The 15,195-nt window shown below is 47.0% G+C and overlaps 1 protein-coding gene across 1 annotated transcript in view; it reads right to left on the bottom strand.

Moving 5' to 3' along the window:
* Positions 1 to 15,195, bottom strand: part of NUP210 (nucleoporin 210kDa) — a 131,498-nt gene that overhangs the window by 21,512 nt on the left and 94,791 nt on the right. Inside the window, exons 20-25 of the mRNA XM_006870469.1 lie at positions 15,005 to 15,106; positions 7,279 to 7,407; positions 5,435 to 5,562; positions 5,185 to 5,320; positions 3,620 to 3,682; positions 3,346 to 3,525 (exon numbers count right to left, since the gene is read on the bottom strand). Of these exons, the coding sequence (XP_006870531.1) occupies positions 3,346 to 3,525; positions 3,620 to 3,682; positions 5,185 to 5,320; positions 5,435 to 5,562; positions 7,279 to 7,407; positions 15,005 to 15,106 (738 nt within the window). The remainder of the gene's footprint in view (positions 1 to 3,345; positions 3,526 to 3,619; positions 3,683 to 5,184; positions 5,321 to 5,434; positions 5,563 to 7,278; positions 7,408 to 15,004; positions 15,107 to 15,195) is intronic.

Raw genomic sequence — 15,195 nt, 5'->3', positions numbered from 1 at the left:
CAGCTGACTTTATCCCTTCTTCAATTTGAGCTCGAAGTTCCTATTAATTTGGGAAAAGGCTAACTTCATGCTGAATCATGCTAAACTCAGACCTTAAACCTTCAAGTGTATTTTATGTGTGCTCATGTGAATCCCACCTCTCTGTCTTGTGATTTGGGCTAACACTCAACACATAGTAGATGATCAATTAGCATTCCTTCCCCTCCTCCTTCCCTCTGTGCTCACTGGTCAGCACCATGACTGTCCTCGCACACACTAACTCTGGCCAGGAACACACACAGGGAGCTGGAAGCATCTGAACAGAATCATAGGCTGAGCCCCTGCCTGCCTGGGAGCATGCCTTTTGGATGGAGTTGGTGGCGCAGGTCTACCATCTGTCAAAGGGCACCAAGGCCTTCCTCCAGCAGTTCTCCCAACCCACCAGATGGGAGACCCAGTGAGGGAGGTGGTCCTGTTAGGTCAGACCACACAGAGGAGAAGCAGAAGTCAGAAGGGAATATGCACAACTTAGTGCCCCTTTGTCTCCATTTCCCACCTGCTGACCTTTCAACTCTCTGAACTCCCCTGGAAGAGAAAACTGAGTCTGTTCCTGAGCTCTTAAGCCTTTCTTGAGAGAAAATAAGCAGGGTTTCTGGAGCCCAGCTGCACGTGGCTGCCACAGAGCAGGTCTGCACATTTCCAGAGCTTTCTTACGGTCTTCACAAAATAAATACACAGAATGGAGGCATCTACCTCAGTAATTCAAAGAGACTTTATGGACACAAAAACTGCTGGGAACGGAGCAAATCAATGGACTTCATTTCAGAGCAAAGTCAGCCGCAGAGAACACAGGTGCGCGTGCCCCTCCAGGTCCACGGACTCTGGGCTCCACTGCTCTCAGCTCAGAGGTGCTCTCAGATGCTTCCAGAGCCCTGGTTCTGAATGAGGACTTGGATGCCTGTGTCCTGAAATGTTACATGTCCACAAGCACATTGTTATTTTGATTGCTGTCAAGTTGATTCTGGCTCATGTCCTTATTCATTGTCCAGCTTTCACATACCTATGACATAAATGAAAATACCATAACTTGGGTCAGGAGCATCTTAGTCTTCAAAGCACTATCTTTTGCAGCAGATTTGCCCAATACAATGCACCATTTGATTTCTTGACTGCTGCTTCCATGGGCATTGACTATGGATCCAAGTAAAATGAAACCTTTTACAATTTCAATCTTTTTTCCGTGTATCATGATGCTGTCTATTGGTCCAACTGTGAGGATTTTTATTTGCTGCATGTTGATGTGTAACCCAAACTGAAGGTCTTTAATCTTTACCAGTAAGTTCTTCCAATACTTTTTGCTTTCAGCAAACAAGATTGTATCATCTACACATGTTAAGTGTCATCAAGCTGGTTCCAATTCATAGCGACCCTATATAGGGTTTCCGAGGAGCAGCTGGTGGGTAGAACCTCTTATTCTTGTGGTTCAAACCGACCTTGGGGGTCCAGTGCTTATTCTGCAGCACCACACCAGGACTCTATACACGGAGACCGTTAAGAGCCTTCCTCCAATCATAATGCTGCGTTCTTCAGACAGTCCAGCTTCTCAGATTATTTTTGTTCAGCATACGGATTGAAAAAGTATGGTGAAAGGGTACAATCCTGATACACACCCCCTTGATTTTAAACCATTCAGTATCCCCTTGTTCAGTTAGAACAACTGCCTCTTGGTTCCGCATGAGTACAATTACATGTTCTGGAATTCTTCACAATGTTATCCATAGCTCGTCATGATCCACATAGTCAATGACTTTGTGTAGTCAATAAAGCACAGGTAAACAGCTTTCTGATATTCTCTGCGTTCAGCCAAGATCTAGCTGACACCAGCAATGATAAATCTCATTTTATGTTCTCTTCTGAATCTGGCTTGAATTTTTGGCAGTTCTTTATTGATGTATTATTGTAACTTTTCAATTATCTTCTGCAAAATTTAACTTATGTGTGATATTAATGATATTGTTCAATAATTTCCACATTCTTTGGAGTGGGCACAAAAATGGATCTCTTCCAGTCGGCTGGCCAAGTAGCTGTCTTCCACATTTCTTGGCTTAGACGAGTGTTTCAGTGATATATCAATTTGTTGAAGCATCTCAGTTGGTATTCTGTCAATTCCTGGAGCTTTGTTTTTCAGCTATGTCTTCAGTGTCACCTGGATTTTCAATATCATGAGTTCTTGATCATATTATAGCTCCTGAAATGGCTGAATGTCGACCAATTGTATCTGGTTCAGTTAGTCACACTACATGAAGTACAATGTTATTCTTATTGACTAAGCTTTGGTATGGCCATGAGCAAGTCCACAAAGAAGCCTTTCCAAAGACGCTTTGTACTGTATGCAAAGGATGTCACGGAGCACATACGTACCCTGGACATTTTAGCCCCTATGCCCTTCTTAGGATGTGGGAAGGATCCCCCCCCCATCTCCTTATCAGAGAAACAAAGAAAGAAAAATGTTGGATCTTAGATGTAATTCCACATGGGGACAGGGAGAGTCCTTGGAAGGGAGACTCTCCTTACTCAGCCTTCTAGCTTCTCTGCTGACCCATAAAGGCAACTGGAGATGTATTCCATGCCAGCAAAAGGCTAGAGAAATGATGACATAACCTCTGGCTGGGCAACAGGTTACCACTGGGCAACTCTTAGGTTTTCTTAGTCTCCTGAAGTACACACATACATGTGTGAATTATTACTGTTTCTCAGTGGTCCGTGTGAAAACCACTGAGCCCATCGGCACTTCTGAACATACAAATGATCCTCAAAGTGTGCGACGCTACAGCCAGCAGCATCCCCCCTCCCCTGCCCCATCCCAACATCTTTAAGCCTTGCTTGAGCCGAATGCACAAGAGGAGCTGAAGCTTTGCTGTGAGGCTCCTACAGCTGCCACATGGGACAGTGGGTCACCCACCTGTCAGTCCCTTATGCTCTCAGCCTGCCTCATGGGATGATAATGAAATGCACACAGGGGTTGTGAGGGCTGAACAAGCAAAGATGCAGCACAGCCATGGTCATGCATCAACCTGGGATATCCTGGGATGGGAAGGAGCTGAAGAGTGAGAGTGCAGTGACTCAGCCTGGAGCAGCCTCGAGGGGCCAGGTGCTGCCCCACATCACAGGGAGGTCCTGGGTCAGGTAACACACACTCACAGGCAGAACCAGAACCCCCAAATCCAACAAACAGGGCTGTCGAGGCTGAACCAAACATATACCAGATGGTCCAGAAGGACCCCAGACGTGGAGGTACGAAGGATGGTGCTACCTCTCTAGGGCAAGTGCTGAAAGCACCCCAAATCCCACCTCATGTCCCCCTACCTGAGACACTATGATGACCTTGCCTGTCTCGGCATCCACAGCCCGCACGACGCCTGAGACGGTGCCATTGCCCACGGCGAGACCCTGTACCAGCCCAGTACTGCTCACTGAGGCCACACTCTTGTCACTGACGGAGAACAGGATGTTGGACTGAGGCTGGGGGCCACCCTCTGAGGTGACCTGGAGAGGTAGGGAACAGGAGAGGTCATCAGTGATACCTCCAGAGGGTGGGGGCTTCCTGGAGCAGGGTACGTGGGCACTTCTTGGCTCTTACCTGCATTGTGGCCCCGATGATTAGGGTCACCTTCCTGGGTATCAGCCTGAATGGGGGGAACACCTGGATGTGGAGACAAAAGGAAAGGGGCCATTGAGTCACAAGCTCACACAGAACTTGGAAAGGGAGACGGAGACATGATGTAAGGAATCCCTCAGCTCTGAGTGGTCCATAGGGTCTGGGGTCTGGTGTCCACTCAGGGAGACCTGCAGGACTGTCAGTACTGCCACCCTCAGCCAGGCACTGTCACAGGGCCTCCCCCAATGCCCACCAGGGCCTGTGCTTCTCCACAGGCATGCTCTGCCTTCTGCATTTCATATCACCACAGGTGAGGCCCAGTCTCATCTGAGACATCCTCTTGGGGCAGTTCTGCTCCGTGGTCACCTGGGTGACAGCAGCAGCATCACCTGGGAACTGCCTAGAAATGCAAAACCTGCAGCCCTGCCCAAGACCTGTAGATACAGAGGCGGGGTCCTGCATTTAACAAGCCTTCTAGGTGACTCTGATGCACATAACACTTAAGACCCACTGCCTTCAAGATTTCCCTAAGGTGAGGGGTTGGAAGGTTGCCTCTTTCCCTAAAGGTCTCCAAGTCTCTACTAGGAAATGGACTTTGAGCAGCTTTCAGCTTCAATTCTCACATCTTCTTAGATGAGGAAAGAGAGGTTCAGGGGGAAGACCAAGGATGAGGATGACCCAGCTCTGTAACCGGACGGTGCCCCAATACCGTATTCTTGCCATCCCCTACTCCCACCATTCTCTGCCTGTCAAGGGCTTCAGAAATGCCTGTTAGGTGAGCGAGTGTCCACGTCAGCCAGGAGGTACTGTGAGTGTGAGGATTAGACTTGGTAGCGTTGTGTTATTTATAGGCAGAGATGAATTCCTCATCATCAGGAGAAGAAAAGCATACTTTCATCTTGAGGCAGATTTCATATCACACAGTTTAAGAGCATGGATAGCTTAAGAGCTAGCATCTGCCAGCACCCATGTGACCAAGGCCCACAGAGGACCCAGCCAAAGTCACAGGACTTGATGTTGCTACTCAAGGACCAACTTAGATGTGGCTTCTGCCATCGCAACTGTGGCCTCTGGTTCTTGTTAACCCTAATGCCACGAGGCAGCCTCAAGTCACATACTCAAACAAGGGATAAGGACATCAGGGCCTGCACTGGGGGCTCTGGGGACAGCTGCTCAGTGGTGAATCTCCTCCCTACATGAGCCAAAATTCCACTGAGAAATTCTGCCCAGCACCAGCTCTCTGGGGACACTTCCTGTCTGTCCCCTTCACACTGACAGCACTTCAAAGTTTAAGGAATGTTCTGCCACATTTCTTGAGATGTGACAAGTCACTGTCTCCCTTGACCACAGTCTAACTGTGCTGTCCCAGACCCTTGGGACTGGTAAAAGTTGACCTTTGATCAAGGACACTGAAGAGCACAGATTTTAACATGACGTCTCCATGGACTATCCCAAAAGTCCCCAGCCTCACACAGAAAAAGCATGTCCCTGATCCCCAGCCCCACCACATACATGCATGCGCATTGTATAAAAAGGAGCAGTTTTACCTCAATCTGCTGTGGGGCTGAGTTGATTCTCTGTCCGGTTTTATCGGTCACGGTTGCAGTCAGGCTAGTCTGGCCAATGGCCACACCATGAACCAGGAACGTGGCAGTGTAGTAGTCGAGGGCTTCATCAAGGGCCCTGAAACAAAAGAATGGGCTGGGCTTCTCACCCCAGGCAGACAAATCGGAGAGGCTGAAGCTGGGGTCCTGCAGTTCCCCGAGACCTTCAACTCTGACCCCCGGGAGGACTCACACCAATGTGACAATCTGGGAGGCTGTTCGAAGCTTCAGGTCCATGAAGGCGAAGTACTTGGCCAGGAATGGCTTCTTGTAAAAGTCCAGCACACGGACATAGGCCTTGACGGTCTTCCCAATCTCCACCTACATTGTGGTGAATAAAGACCTAGGTGTGGCCTCGGAATAACCAACCCCAGCACCTATGACACCTGACATCTGTCTAAGAAAATGTGTTGTTTGTTGTTATTAAGTGCCATCGAGTTGGTTCTGACCCATAGCGACCCCGTACAGGGTTTCTGAGGCTGTAAATCTTTACGGGAGCAGAAAGCCTCATCTTTCTCCCATGGAGCAGCTGGTAGTTTTGAACTGCTGACCTTAGGTTTGCAGCCCGATTCGTAACCACTACGCTACCAGAACCCATCCCAAATCAAAGGACCTGAGAACTGGGGACAAGTAATCCTCGATCTATAAATGAAAACTAGGTGTTTACTGTATACCAGAGTCTAGGGTACTTAGATGCATAAATCACATTCCTTTTTCTCAAAGGACCAACCTTCTAGTTAGGGAGATGGGACACAGCTGACAGGCATACAGTAGGACCTCAATAAATGCTCACTGACTGTGATAGCTAAGGTTTCCCGTCAACTTGACTGGGCCAGGATTCCCAGTGGTTTGGCAGTTGAGGTGTGGTTATCCCTATGGTGAAACCTAATATGGGCATAGTTAACTCTGAGGGTTGGTCATGAGCAACCAATCAATTGAAAGGGTGTTTCCTTGGGGGTGTGGCCTGTTTCCAATATAACAGACATGCAGGAAAAGCTTGCTCTCTTTTCCGCTGGATCTGTATCTCACATTTGGGTCGTCTTCCAACTTTCGGTTCTTTGAACCTGAGCCAGTGGCCTGCTCTATTGTTTGTCTGCTTGTCTGCCAGCTGGGCCCACCCACCAATCTTGGCTCAGCTGACACAGACTCGGGACTCTCCCACCTTTACAATTGTTAGCCATTTCCTTGATATAAACTCTTTATATATAGACATATTGAAGTTTCACTGATTCTCTAGAGAACCCAACCTAAAACACTGACCAAACAGCTGCTTGGAAATTCCCCTTTTCCTAACTAACCATTCTATAAGCTCAGGAAACTAAGAACTGAACCTCAACCCTCCAAAGGGCTAGCTTCGGTTATGGTGTTGTTGTTGTTAAGTGCCGTTGAGTCGGTTCCGACCCATAGCGACCCTGTACAGGGTTTCCGAGGGTGTAAATCCTTACGGGAGTAGAAAGCCTCATCTTTCTCCCGCGGAGCGACTGGTAGTTTCGAACCGCTGACCTTAAGGTTCGCAGCCCGATTCGTAACCACTACGCTACATATTTGAAATAGAAATTCCTTATTTTATATGAAAAAAGAGCTAGATCTTTTATTCAGATGTTTTGCAAAAGTACTTGGCCTTAACGAGTCTTCCTCATTTGCTTCAGAACTTCCCCAGAAGTCAAAAATCAATGCTGAGAAAGAACACATGTTTGGCCCAGGCCTGGACATGGCAGCTTGAAGATATGAATCCCCATCTCCAGGCTAATTTAGAAACAGCTCCAAGCAGGATTTACAGCCAGGCATTAGGGATGTCAGTATGATGAGGAAATACCACATCAGAGGTTATATTGCTAACCCATATGGGGCAGTGAAACAAAAGACAGCCCTGCAAGCCCACAGCTCATCAGGAGCGGGGGGAGGGACACAAGAAAGCAGGGGAAACACCAGCACAGCTCTCACCCCGTCCCAAGGGGGCTGAGGAGGCCATCTTCCACAGCCACACAGGTTTCCTGCTTTCAGAGTCAGCTGAGAACTCTCAGAGTCCACACTAACCTTGTCAACCACCCGGACGTATAGTTCCTGTATGTCTGAGACGGAGACTTCGGTCGTGGCCGGGGCAGGGAAAGCCAAACACAGATCGTGGACCATGACGGTGAGCGTACCCGGCAGCAGAGGATGTATCTGGAACACCAGAGGGGACTTGATTAGGTGGAGAGGGTATGAGGGAGCACTTCCAAGTCCATCTCTGCTCTCAGGGTCGGGAGCAGCTATGTTCCTCTGAGCCCATCAGCATCCAGGGATGTCATGCCTTGGAGACCTTGGGCCAGGGTCCAAAAGTAGAAGACAAGGAAAATCCTAACTAAGTATTGCACTGCTCACCTCATTTCATAAGCCCCATTTTACTTAGAAAGTAAAATGCCAGTGCTGGAACAAAATTCAAAGAGCATGTATTTGAACACTGTACATTGTACAAAAGAGAAGGAAATGGGCAGACAGCGGCCTTGGCACATAGCAACTTGGAAGCTGAGTGAGAATACAAACCCAGGTTCCCATACATACTGCGCCCCAGTCACCTTCTCCTACAAACTCAGTAGCAGGAGAGCAGAACACTGGATCAACTATTGAGAACAAAAGGTGAGGTTTCACAGCATCTGGCTTTCCAGAGATCTCTTTCACAAGTCCCAACATGAACTCACAGGTTCATAGAACCCGAGTTCAAATCTTTAGAGGCCACTCAAGTGTCAGCCCTTTTACTCTTACACATCTCAACAACCTATCTTTGAAGCAGAGCCCTCATAAATGATCTTAGTGAAAGAACAATTCTTAACTAGTGTGTTCCAATCTTTTCACTGTCAAAGATTCTTTTTCAATCTTCCTCTCTCTACCCTCTCTAGAGATCCCACCTTTATAAGAATCTCTCTCCTACACCAAATTGCACTATGACTACTCTCTCATGCTGCAGACATCCACACATCTAATATCTGTTTACTTAAGGTAGGTTTGTATAAGCTTCTCTTATTGTTTAGGCGTGTATTTCAAACAAGCAGACTGTGGAGCTGGGGCTGGCAGGGGTGAGTCACAGAACTTGTTAAGTCCAGCCAGGTTACCATACAACTCTATCTAGACCTGACTCTGTTGCTTGCTGTTTGAGGTCTTATAATCATGCTTTTCTTTTGGGGAGGGAGATGATCTTTACAGCATCAACTCAGTGTTAGAAAATGCAGAATTTGCAACTGATTCACAATTGTCAAGGACTTGTAGAAAGTCATTAGGCTTCTGAGTCTAAGGAGACAACCAAGTAGGATCCCATCACACCCAGGTAACACTTCAAGGGATGCCTCTGAGAATGTAATCTATGTTCTTAACATGCCCTACAAACTCAAGCATGATCTGGCTTCTGCCAAACACTCTAGTTTCACCACAATCCACACTCCCCACTGATCCAAGCTCCATCACACTGGTCTTCTCTTGGTTCTTCAGAGCCAGCTGGCTCCTCCTGCCTCAAGAACTTACAGTCTGCCTTAAAAACCAGGGACTCCTCTTCCCCCACCTTTACCTTGCTGGCTCCAACTCACCCTTCAGACTCCAACTTAAAAGTCTTCCCTGACTCTGTATGGGCACAGTTCCTTTAACACTCTTGCCGACTCTCCTGGTGGCAGCCATCACTATTATAATTAAACTTCAATGTAGATGGGGGGTGAGTGCCTCCCCTCCCCTCTTGCACCCTCAGGATTGAGCCTATGGTCTGCCATAGCAATCTATGGTGATTCATGGTAACCTTGTGTGTAAGAGTAGAGGTATGCTCCATAGGGTTTTCAATGGTTGATTTTTTTTAGAAACTAGGTTGTTCTTCTAAGGTGCCCCTGAGTAGATATGAACCACCAACTTTCTAGTTAGTAGTCAAGTGTACTGTTCACACTACCCAGAGACTCCTATTGCCCTCAGTAAACATGCTGATTAGATAAGTGAACCAAGTACACCCATCTGGATAAATGCCAAGACACCTGGTACTTCTGCATGTCTGACTTACCAGAGAGTAACACTTGTTTAAGATTTAATGTGGTATAGTGAATTATCTAATGTCTCTTCTAGCCAAAGTCTGTAAGTCCCACCAAACAACCTAGCCTGCTGGGTCTGAACAACAGAAGGTGGGAGAAGATACTGATAAGATGACGTGATTCAGCAGTGGGTGCCAGCAGACTTCACTGTAATTGTACAGAGTTGAAACTCTTAAGCATGGGTATAACACGAACCATCTGAGAGAAAGGGGGTGGGGGTCGTCTCAGTACCATCAAAGATGAAAAGCTAGGAGTGGAGTGTATCTTTGGACCCTGAAATCCCTGCACACTGAACCTTCTCGACCTAGGGACAGAAAGCTGTGATGCAGAGGTGAGGCAGAGGAGCAGCAGAACCAAGAACCAGAAAACAAGACAGAACTATGGATTTCCTAGCCCACGGAGCAAGTAAAGCTGAGTGATTGCAGGCAGAAAGCTTGCTTGCAGAGTGGGGTATTTCTAGGCACTTCTGTGGAAAAGCTGGGTTTGATGACCCACGGAGCTAGAGATGGATGCCTTCAGGTTGAGTGGTGTGTCTTGTGGGCATTTATCAGCATCTGACTGGAACAACTGGGCCCTGAGCATTTCTGACACCATATTGTAAGCTGTTAACTTTCCTAATACACCCCAGAAACTGTATGTATGGTATCTTAAATTCTGTGTGGCCACTGTAATGGAGTAGAGTGGGCTGTGGGAGGAATCGTTGGTGTTTCATATTTTTGCACTAGTAATTCTGAAACATTAAGCCTGAATAGCAACACTTTATCTATTTGGCAAGACAGTGCTGACTTTGGTTCACCCTTTCAATACACAGATGGGGAAACTGAAACCCAGATGGGATGGGGACCTGCCCCGGATGACACAGCTATGAAGAGGTAGAATTGGTGAAGAGTCCAGTTACCCACTTCCTGATTTAGGGTACCTCCCACTATGCACAGACTTGGGGCAGGCAACCAGGATGAAGGTGCCAGCTGTGAGGGAGAACAGGGGCTAGTGGTAAAAGGACAGAGCCCAAAGTTTGTTGGGGGTGGAGATGGGGTGGAGTAGGTAGGAGCTGGATGGAGCTGCATGCTCTGCTGGGGTGACGGAGCTCAGATGAAGTGGCCTGGGTTACTTCCCACAATGACTGACAGAGATTAATAAAGACGCCAGGGAGGAATCATGCTCAGGCCCCCAAATGATAGCTATGCCATCACCCTAGTTACCTGGTATTAAACATAAGGAGTGAGATCTGGGAGCCACAGGTCTCCGATTCTGCCAACGACAACTTGTCCTAGCTTGTTACATTCCCGAAGAAACCTCATTAAAAAGAAACTCTCTGAGAACATCATTTGAGACTCTGGTTTGATACTTCTGCAAAAGTTTTGGCCATCAGAGTTGGAAAGGGTGACATGCTGCGCCTGCTGCTGGCAGACCCACGTCTCACTCCCCTTCAGAAGGACCACTCTGTACATCTTAAATGCACAAACGTGGGGGACGTCAATTCCTCTCCTGTTGGTGCCCATGAGAACGATGTTCAGTCATCTGGACCACAGAGCAGATGTGGCACACAGGCACACTGGCCTGCCCCACATGATTACAGCACTCAGTTACCGTCCAGTTGACTCCTATTCACAGAGCTCCGTAAGGTTCCCACAATGGCTGATTTCTCAGAAGCCAATGGTCAGGCGTTTCTTCTGAGGTACCTCCAACCTTTCAGTTAGCAGATGAGCAAGTTAACTGATTGCAACTCCCAGGAACTTATATGTTTACCTACCTCAATCCTTTCATTTCCATAGCAATGAGAGCTTATTACAGCTGCCTTGGAGATACAGTAAGTTTGCTTGGGGATCAGCAGTAGACAGGCTGCAGGGTGGGGACTTGTGCCCACTCCTGACCTACCACACCACTCTCCTTCCCAAAGGGTCTGAGGCCCCCTTACTTCTTTACCGACAGAAGGAGGAAAGGTAGTGGAGCAGCACTCAGAACGCATCCTAATTTCTCAGTGTTGAAGGTGCCACCTCTGTTGTCAGCGGATGCTGGGCCTAAGGGAAAGCCCTGTCAGCTGCTCAGAGATGAGGAATACATTACTGCTCCTCATTAAGACACTGTGAGGCCCAGCACAGGCAGCTCTCCTGCTGCCAAGGAGACTGTGACACCCCTTCACTGCCACAAGGCCTCCAGATTTGTCCCTTGGCAGGTGGAGTTTGTAGATGAGCAAGGATCCTACAAAGATGCTGTCTCCTACTAACACCTCCTCTTTGGGCGCTGCTTGGCAGCCCTACACCCTGCCTCCTCTTGGATAAAATGACCCCATTATAGACCATTTTCCCTAAGGGACAGAGGAGCCTTAGCCAGCACCTGTGGCTGCTTAAATCCTCAGTGCCTGTAACAGAGCCAAGCACTCAACAGGGGCTCCGTCTTTGCTAAGTGAGTTGAAGGCACTCAACACACCGTAGGGACTTTCTCCTGCTCAGATAACTGCATGGGTTTGACTGTGACGATTTACTTTGAAATGTAAAGAACTGTTAAGACAAAGAAACCCTAAGTTTAAATAAGGTAAAAACTCGCATTTGCAAGCCAGCCAAAAACGAAATAAAGGCCCCTTACAAAGAGTTTTGAGGGCTGTGCAAGCAGACTTCTGCACAGCTCCAAAGTCCTTAGCACATTGTATGGCCACAATACCCTTCACAGAGCCTAGACTTCCTTCCAGAGACGCAAGGAAGCTGAGCCACACCCAGGAGCCAAGCTTGCATCCCATGTTTATCAATAGGAGACAAAGACACATTTTCTATGAGCTAACTGAAGAACTGTTGATAGCTTTCTTGTCTCTGTGATTAAGGGAAATGAGAATGCTACTAATTAGCAGCTATATAATGCCAGAGAAATGTGTAAATGTCCTTCAGAAACAACCATCTGAAGAAGCTCCTAGGACCTGTCACAGATTATCAACACTCCATGAAAAATTCTCCTTGTAGGTTGCATAAGAAGTAAAAGGAACCAGAACCCAATTTCCATTTGCAGCTGCAATGCCCTTTAGCACAGGCCACAAATAAGGGAGTGCAGAGACCACAGTGGTCCAGGGTCCTCTCCAGAGACTTTTGGGGAAAACGAGGCTGGCTGATGAGATGCTGGTGGCCTGTGAGCATCAGGTGCCTGCCCTACTCAGAGCCCAAGGAACGGGGGAGATGTGGTCAGGTTACCATCTAGAAAGAACTGCTGTAGTTCCACTGGACAACTCTGTCAAGCTCTTATCTGTGAAATGGGGACATTGATACTCATTTCAACTCAAGAATCCTAGAATCTACTGCCAACAGGAAATGAACACCCTAGAATGCAGTGTTTTAAGATTGAACAGGATTCCTGTTGTGGCGTTGTAGCATCTACACAGGACTGCTAACCACAAAGTCGGCGGTTCAAACCAACCAGCTGTTCCTCAGAAACCTTTTGCACGGTGGCTATGAATCGAATCCCATTCAATGGCACTTGACAACAACAGTATTGAACAAAACTTACATACATGCTGAGGAAACTTCACATTGATACTTGAATTCTGTCTTGAGTATTGAGACAAGTTTCTGCTTGAATGATTCCAGTGACAGGGTGCTCACTACTTATACAGGCAGCCTGTTTCACCACTGACTCTTGCGTCTTCTTGTTCTTAAATGAAATTATCTCTCTCTGGCCATAAGTCTGTCTTCAGGCCTTAAATAAAGTGGCAGGGATATGGTAAGGTATGTGTGCAAGGGTGCCCAAAGATTGTTGGCACAGTACACATTTTTCCTAACTTGAAACCGCCTTCTTGATACTGGGTGAGTTAACTTTTAACCTGGAAAAGTAAAGCAAACCAAGGCATGTACCAAGCATTCAGAATTATTCATGGTTTGAGGTTTTCCTTTTACTACAAAAAGTAAAAGAATCTGACAGTGAGTACTCACTTATGTAGTAGGGAAAAAATGGCTGAGGAATTGTTCTTCCATTAACAGAGGTCCACACTGAGAGAGGAAGATGAGGGGCTATTGATCTCCCTCCTGCACCAAGCCTTGGATCGGAGATTTCCCCATGAGGGGAAACAGGCCAAAGAACAGAGAAAGCTCTTAGTCCCTCATCAAAACCCCTAGCTTCATTTGCAAGAGTGTGCAGAAATACAATCCAATTAGAGGTTGTAGTCAAAGGTAATTGAGAGAAAACTGATAAAATCCATTGGAGACAGAAGCTAAGCTATAGGCCACATGTTTGCCAAAGAGAAATGGGGAAAGTAGCAGAATAAAAAACAAAATCACGTTATCATCTCAATAGATACAGCTAACATCATACTTCATGTTGAGAATATATACTTTCCCCGAAGATTATGGAGAAGACTAGGATATCTTTTCTCACCACTCCTATTCAACACTGTGTTGTTTTGTTGTTAAGCACTGTCAAGTTGGTTCTAACTCATAGTGACCGTGTATAGGGTTTCTGAGGAATGGCTGGTGAGTTTGAACTGCTGACCTTGCCAGCCAGTGCTTTATCCTACAGCATCATACCACGACTCAACTGTTGTTGTTGTTGTTAAGTGCTGTTCAGTCCGTTACAACTTATACTAGATGTTAAATCAAGTAAGGACAGCTGGTCAAGAAAGAGAAATGAGGGGCAGATCAAAGATGGTAGACTACACAGATACACTGTTCAGATCCCTCTACAATAAAAGACTTGAGAAACCAAGTGAAACGGACTCAGGTGCACTGGGTGCCAGGCCCGGTGCACTGGGTGCCTGCCCACCCTGCCCCTCTGTGGAGGGCAGTGCATGCTCCCTTGGGGTAAGCCCAGCAATCTAACTGTAGCCATGTTTGGTGGTTAATGCTTGCACTAATACAGTGCCACTTCATTTTTGTTTTTTTGGTTCTTCTCTTTCTTCTTGGCTTTTCCCTTTCCCCCTTCCATGTTTTTTCCTTTTTTCTCTCTCTACCTCTCTCCTCTCCCCTTTTCCATACCAGGGAACGACTACCCTGGCCCCACCTCCATATTCAAAAGCATCTACCACTGACCCTCTGCATCTGGCAGTGCACAACCCTGGGGTGAGCACCGCATTCCTGGTAGCCAGCACTTATGCAACTTTGTGTCGCTTTCGGGTTTTGTTTTTTCCTTCTTTTTCTCTTTTTGACTTCTTACTTTTCCTTTTTTCTTAGGCCTTCATCCCTCCCATATATACACTCTTTCTCTTCCCCCTTTTGCTCTATGATGGTTGAGATACTGCGTATACAATATTTTTCATCTTCATTAAAAAAGACTGAGGGAGGAGAGAGGAATTCAGTCTCCAGAGAGGAAATGATGGTGTTTTTTGGTGATGGGAAGGCAACACCGAATGAGGGTGCTATGACACAGAACAACAGCAAAAACAACCAGAAACACATGTGTGGGTTTATTTGTTTATATGCATGTGTCTAGATATGTATGTATGAGTAGATATGAGGGGCGCTTCAAAAAGTTTGTGCAAAACTGGAATGTAAAGATAATAGAATTTTCCCACAAAAGTAATTTTGAAGCCCCTTCATATATATGCATGTATAGGTAGGTATATGCCCCTATGGGACTGCTTGCTGAGCACAGCCCATTAACCACTTACACCACCAGGGACCCCAGACAGTCCTAAGAGATTGCTAATCTCATGTTATTAAGTATTAAGTGCCAGTTTTTAAAACAATGAATGCATTAGCCCACAACAGCCCACATGAAAAATGAGAATGACAGCCTGTTCTCACCGTGGCGATGCCCTTGGCCTCCTGGTAGGTCACCTTGACAATGTCTGCGATGCTGGTGTTGAGGAAGAAGTAGCCAGAGCCATCTCTGATGTGGAGTTCTACCTGTGAGGAGGAAGATGCAGGAGGAGCTCAGGCCTGTGGTCATGCGTGGTTGTCCAGGCAATGTGGGACAGGGACAGGGGCAGGCTCTA

This window comes from Chrysochloris asiatica, unplaced genomic scaffold (genome assembly GCF_000296735.1).
Source record: "Chrysochloris asiatica unplaced genomic scaffold, ChrAsi1.0 scaffold00142, whole genome shotgun sequence".
NCBI lineage: Eukaryota > Metazoa > Chordata > Mammalia > Afrosoricida > Chrysochloridae > Chrysochloris > Chrysochloris asiatica.
The sequence above is the reverse complement of the archived record's forward strand: the minus strand, read 5'-3'. Positions and strand labels throughout refer to the sequence as shown.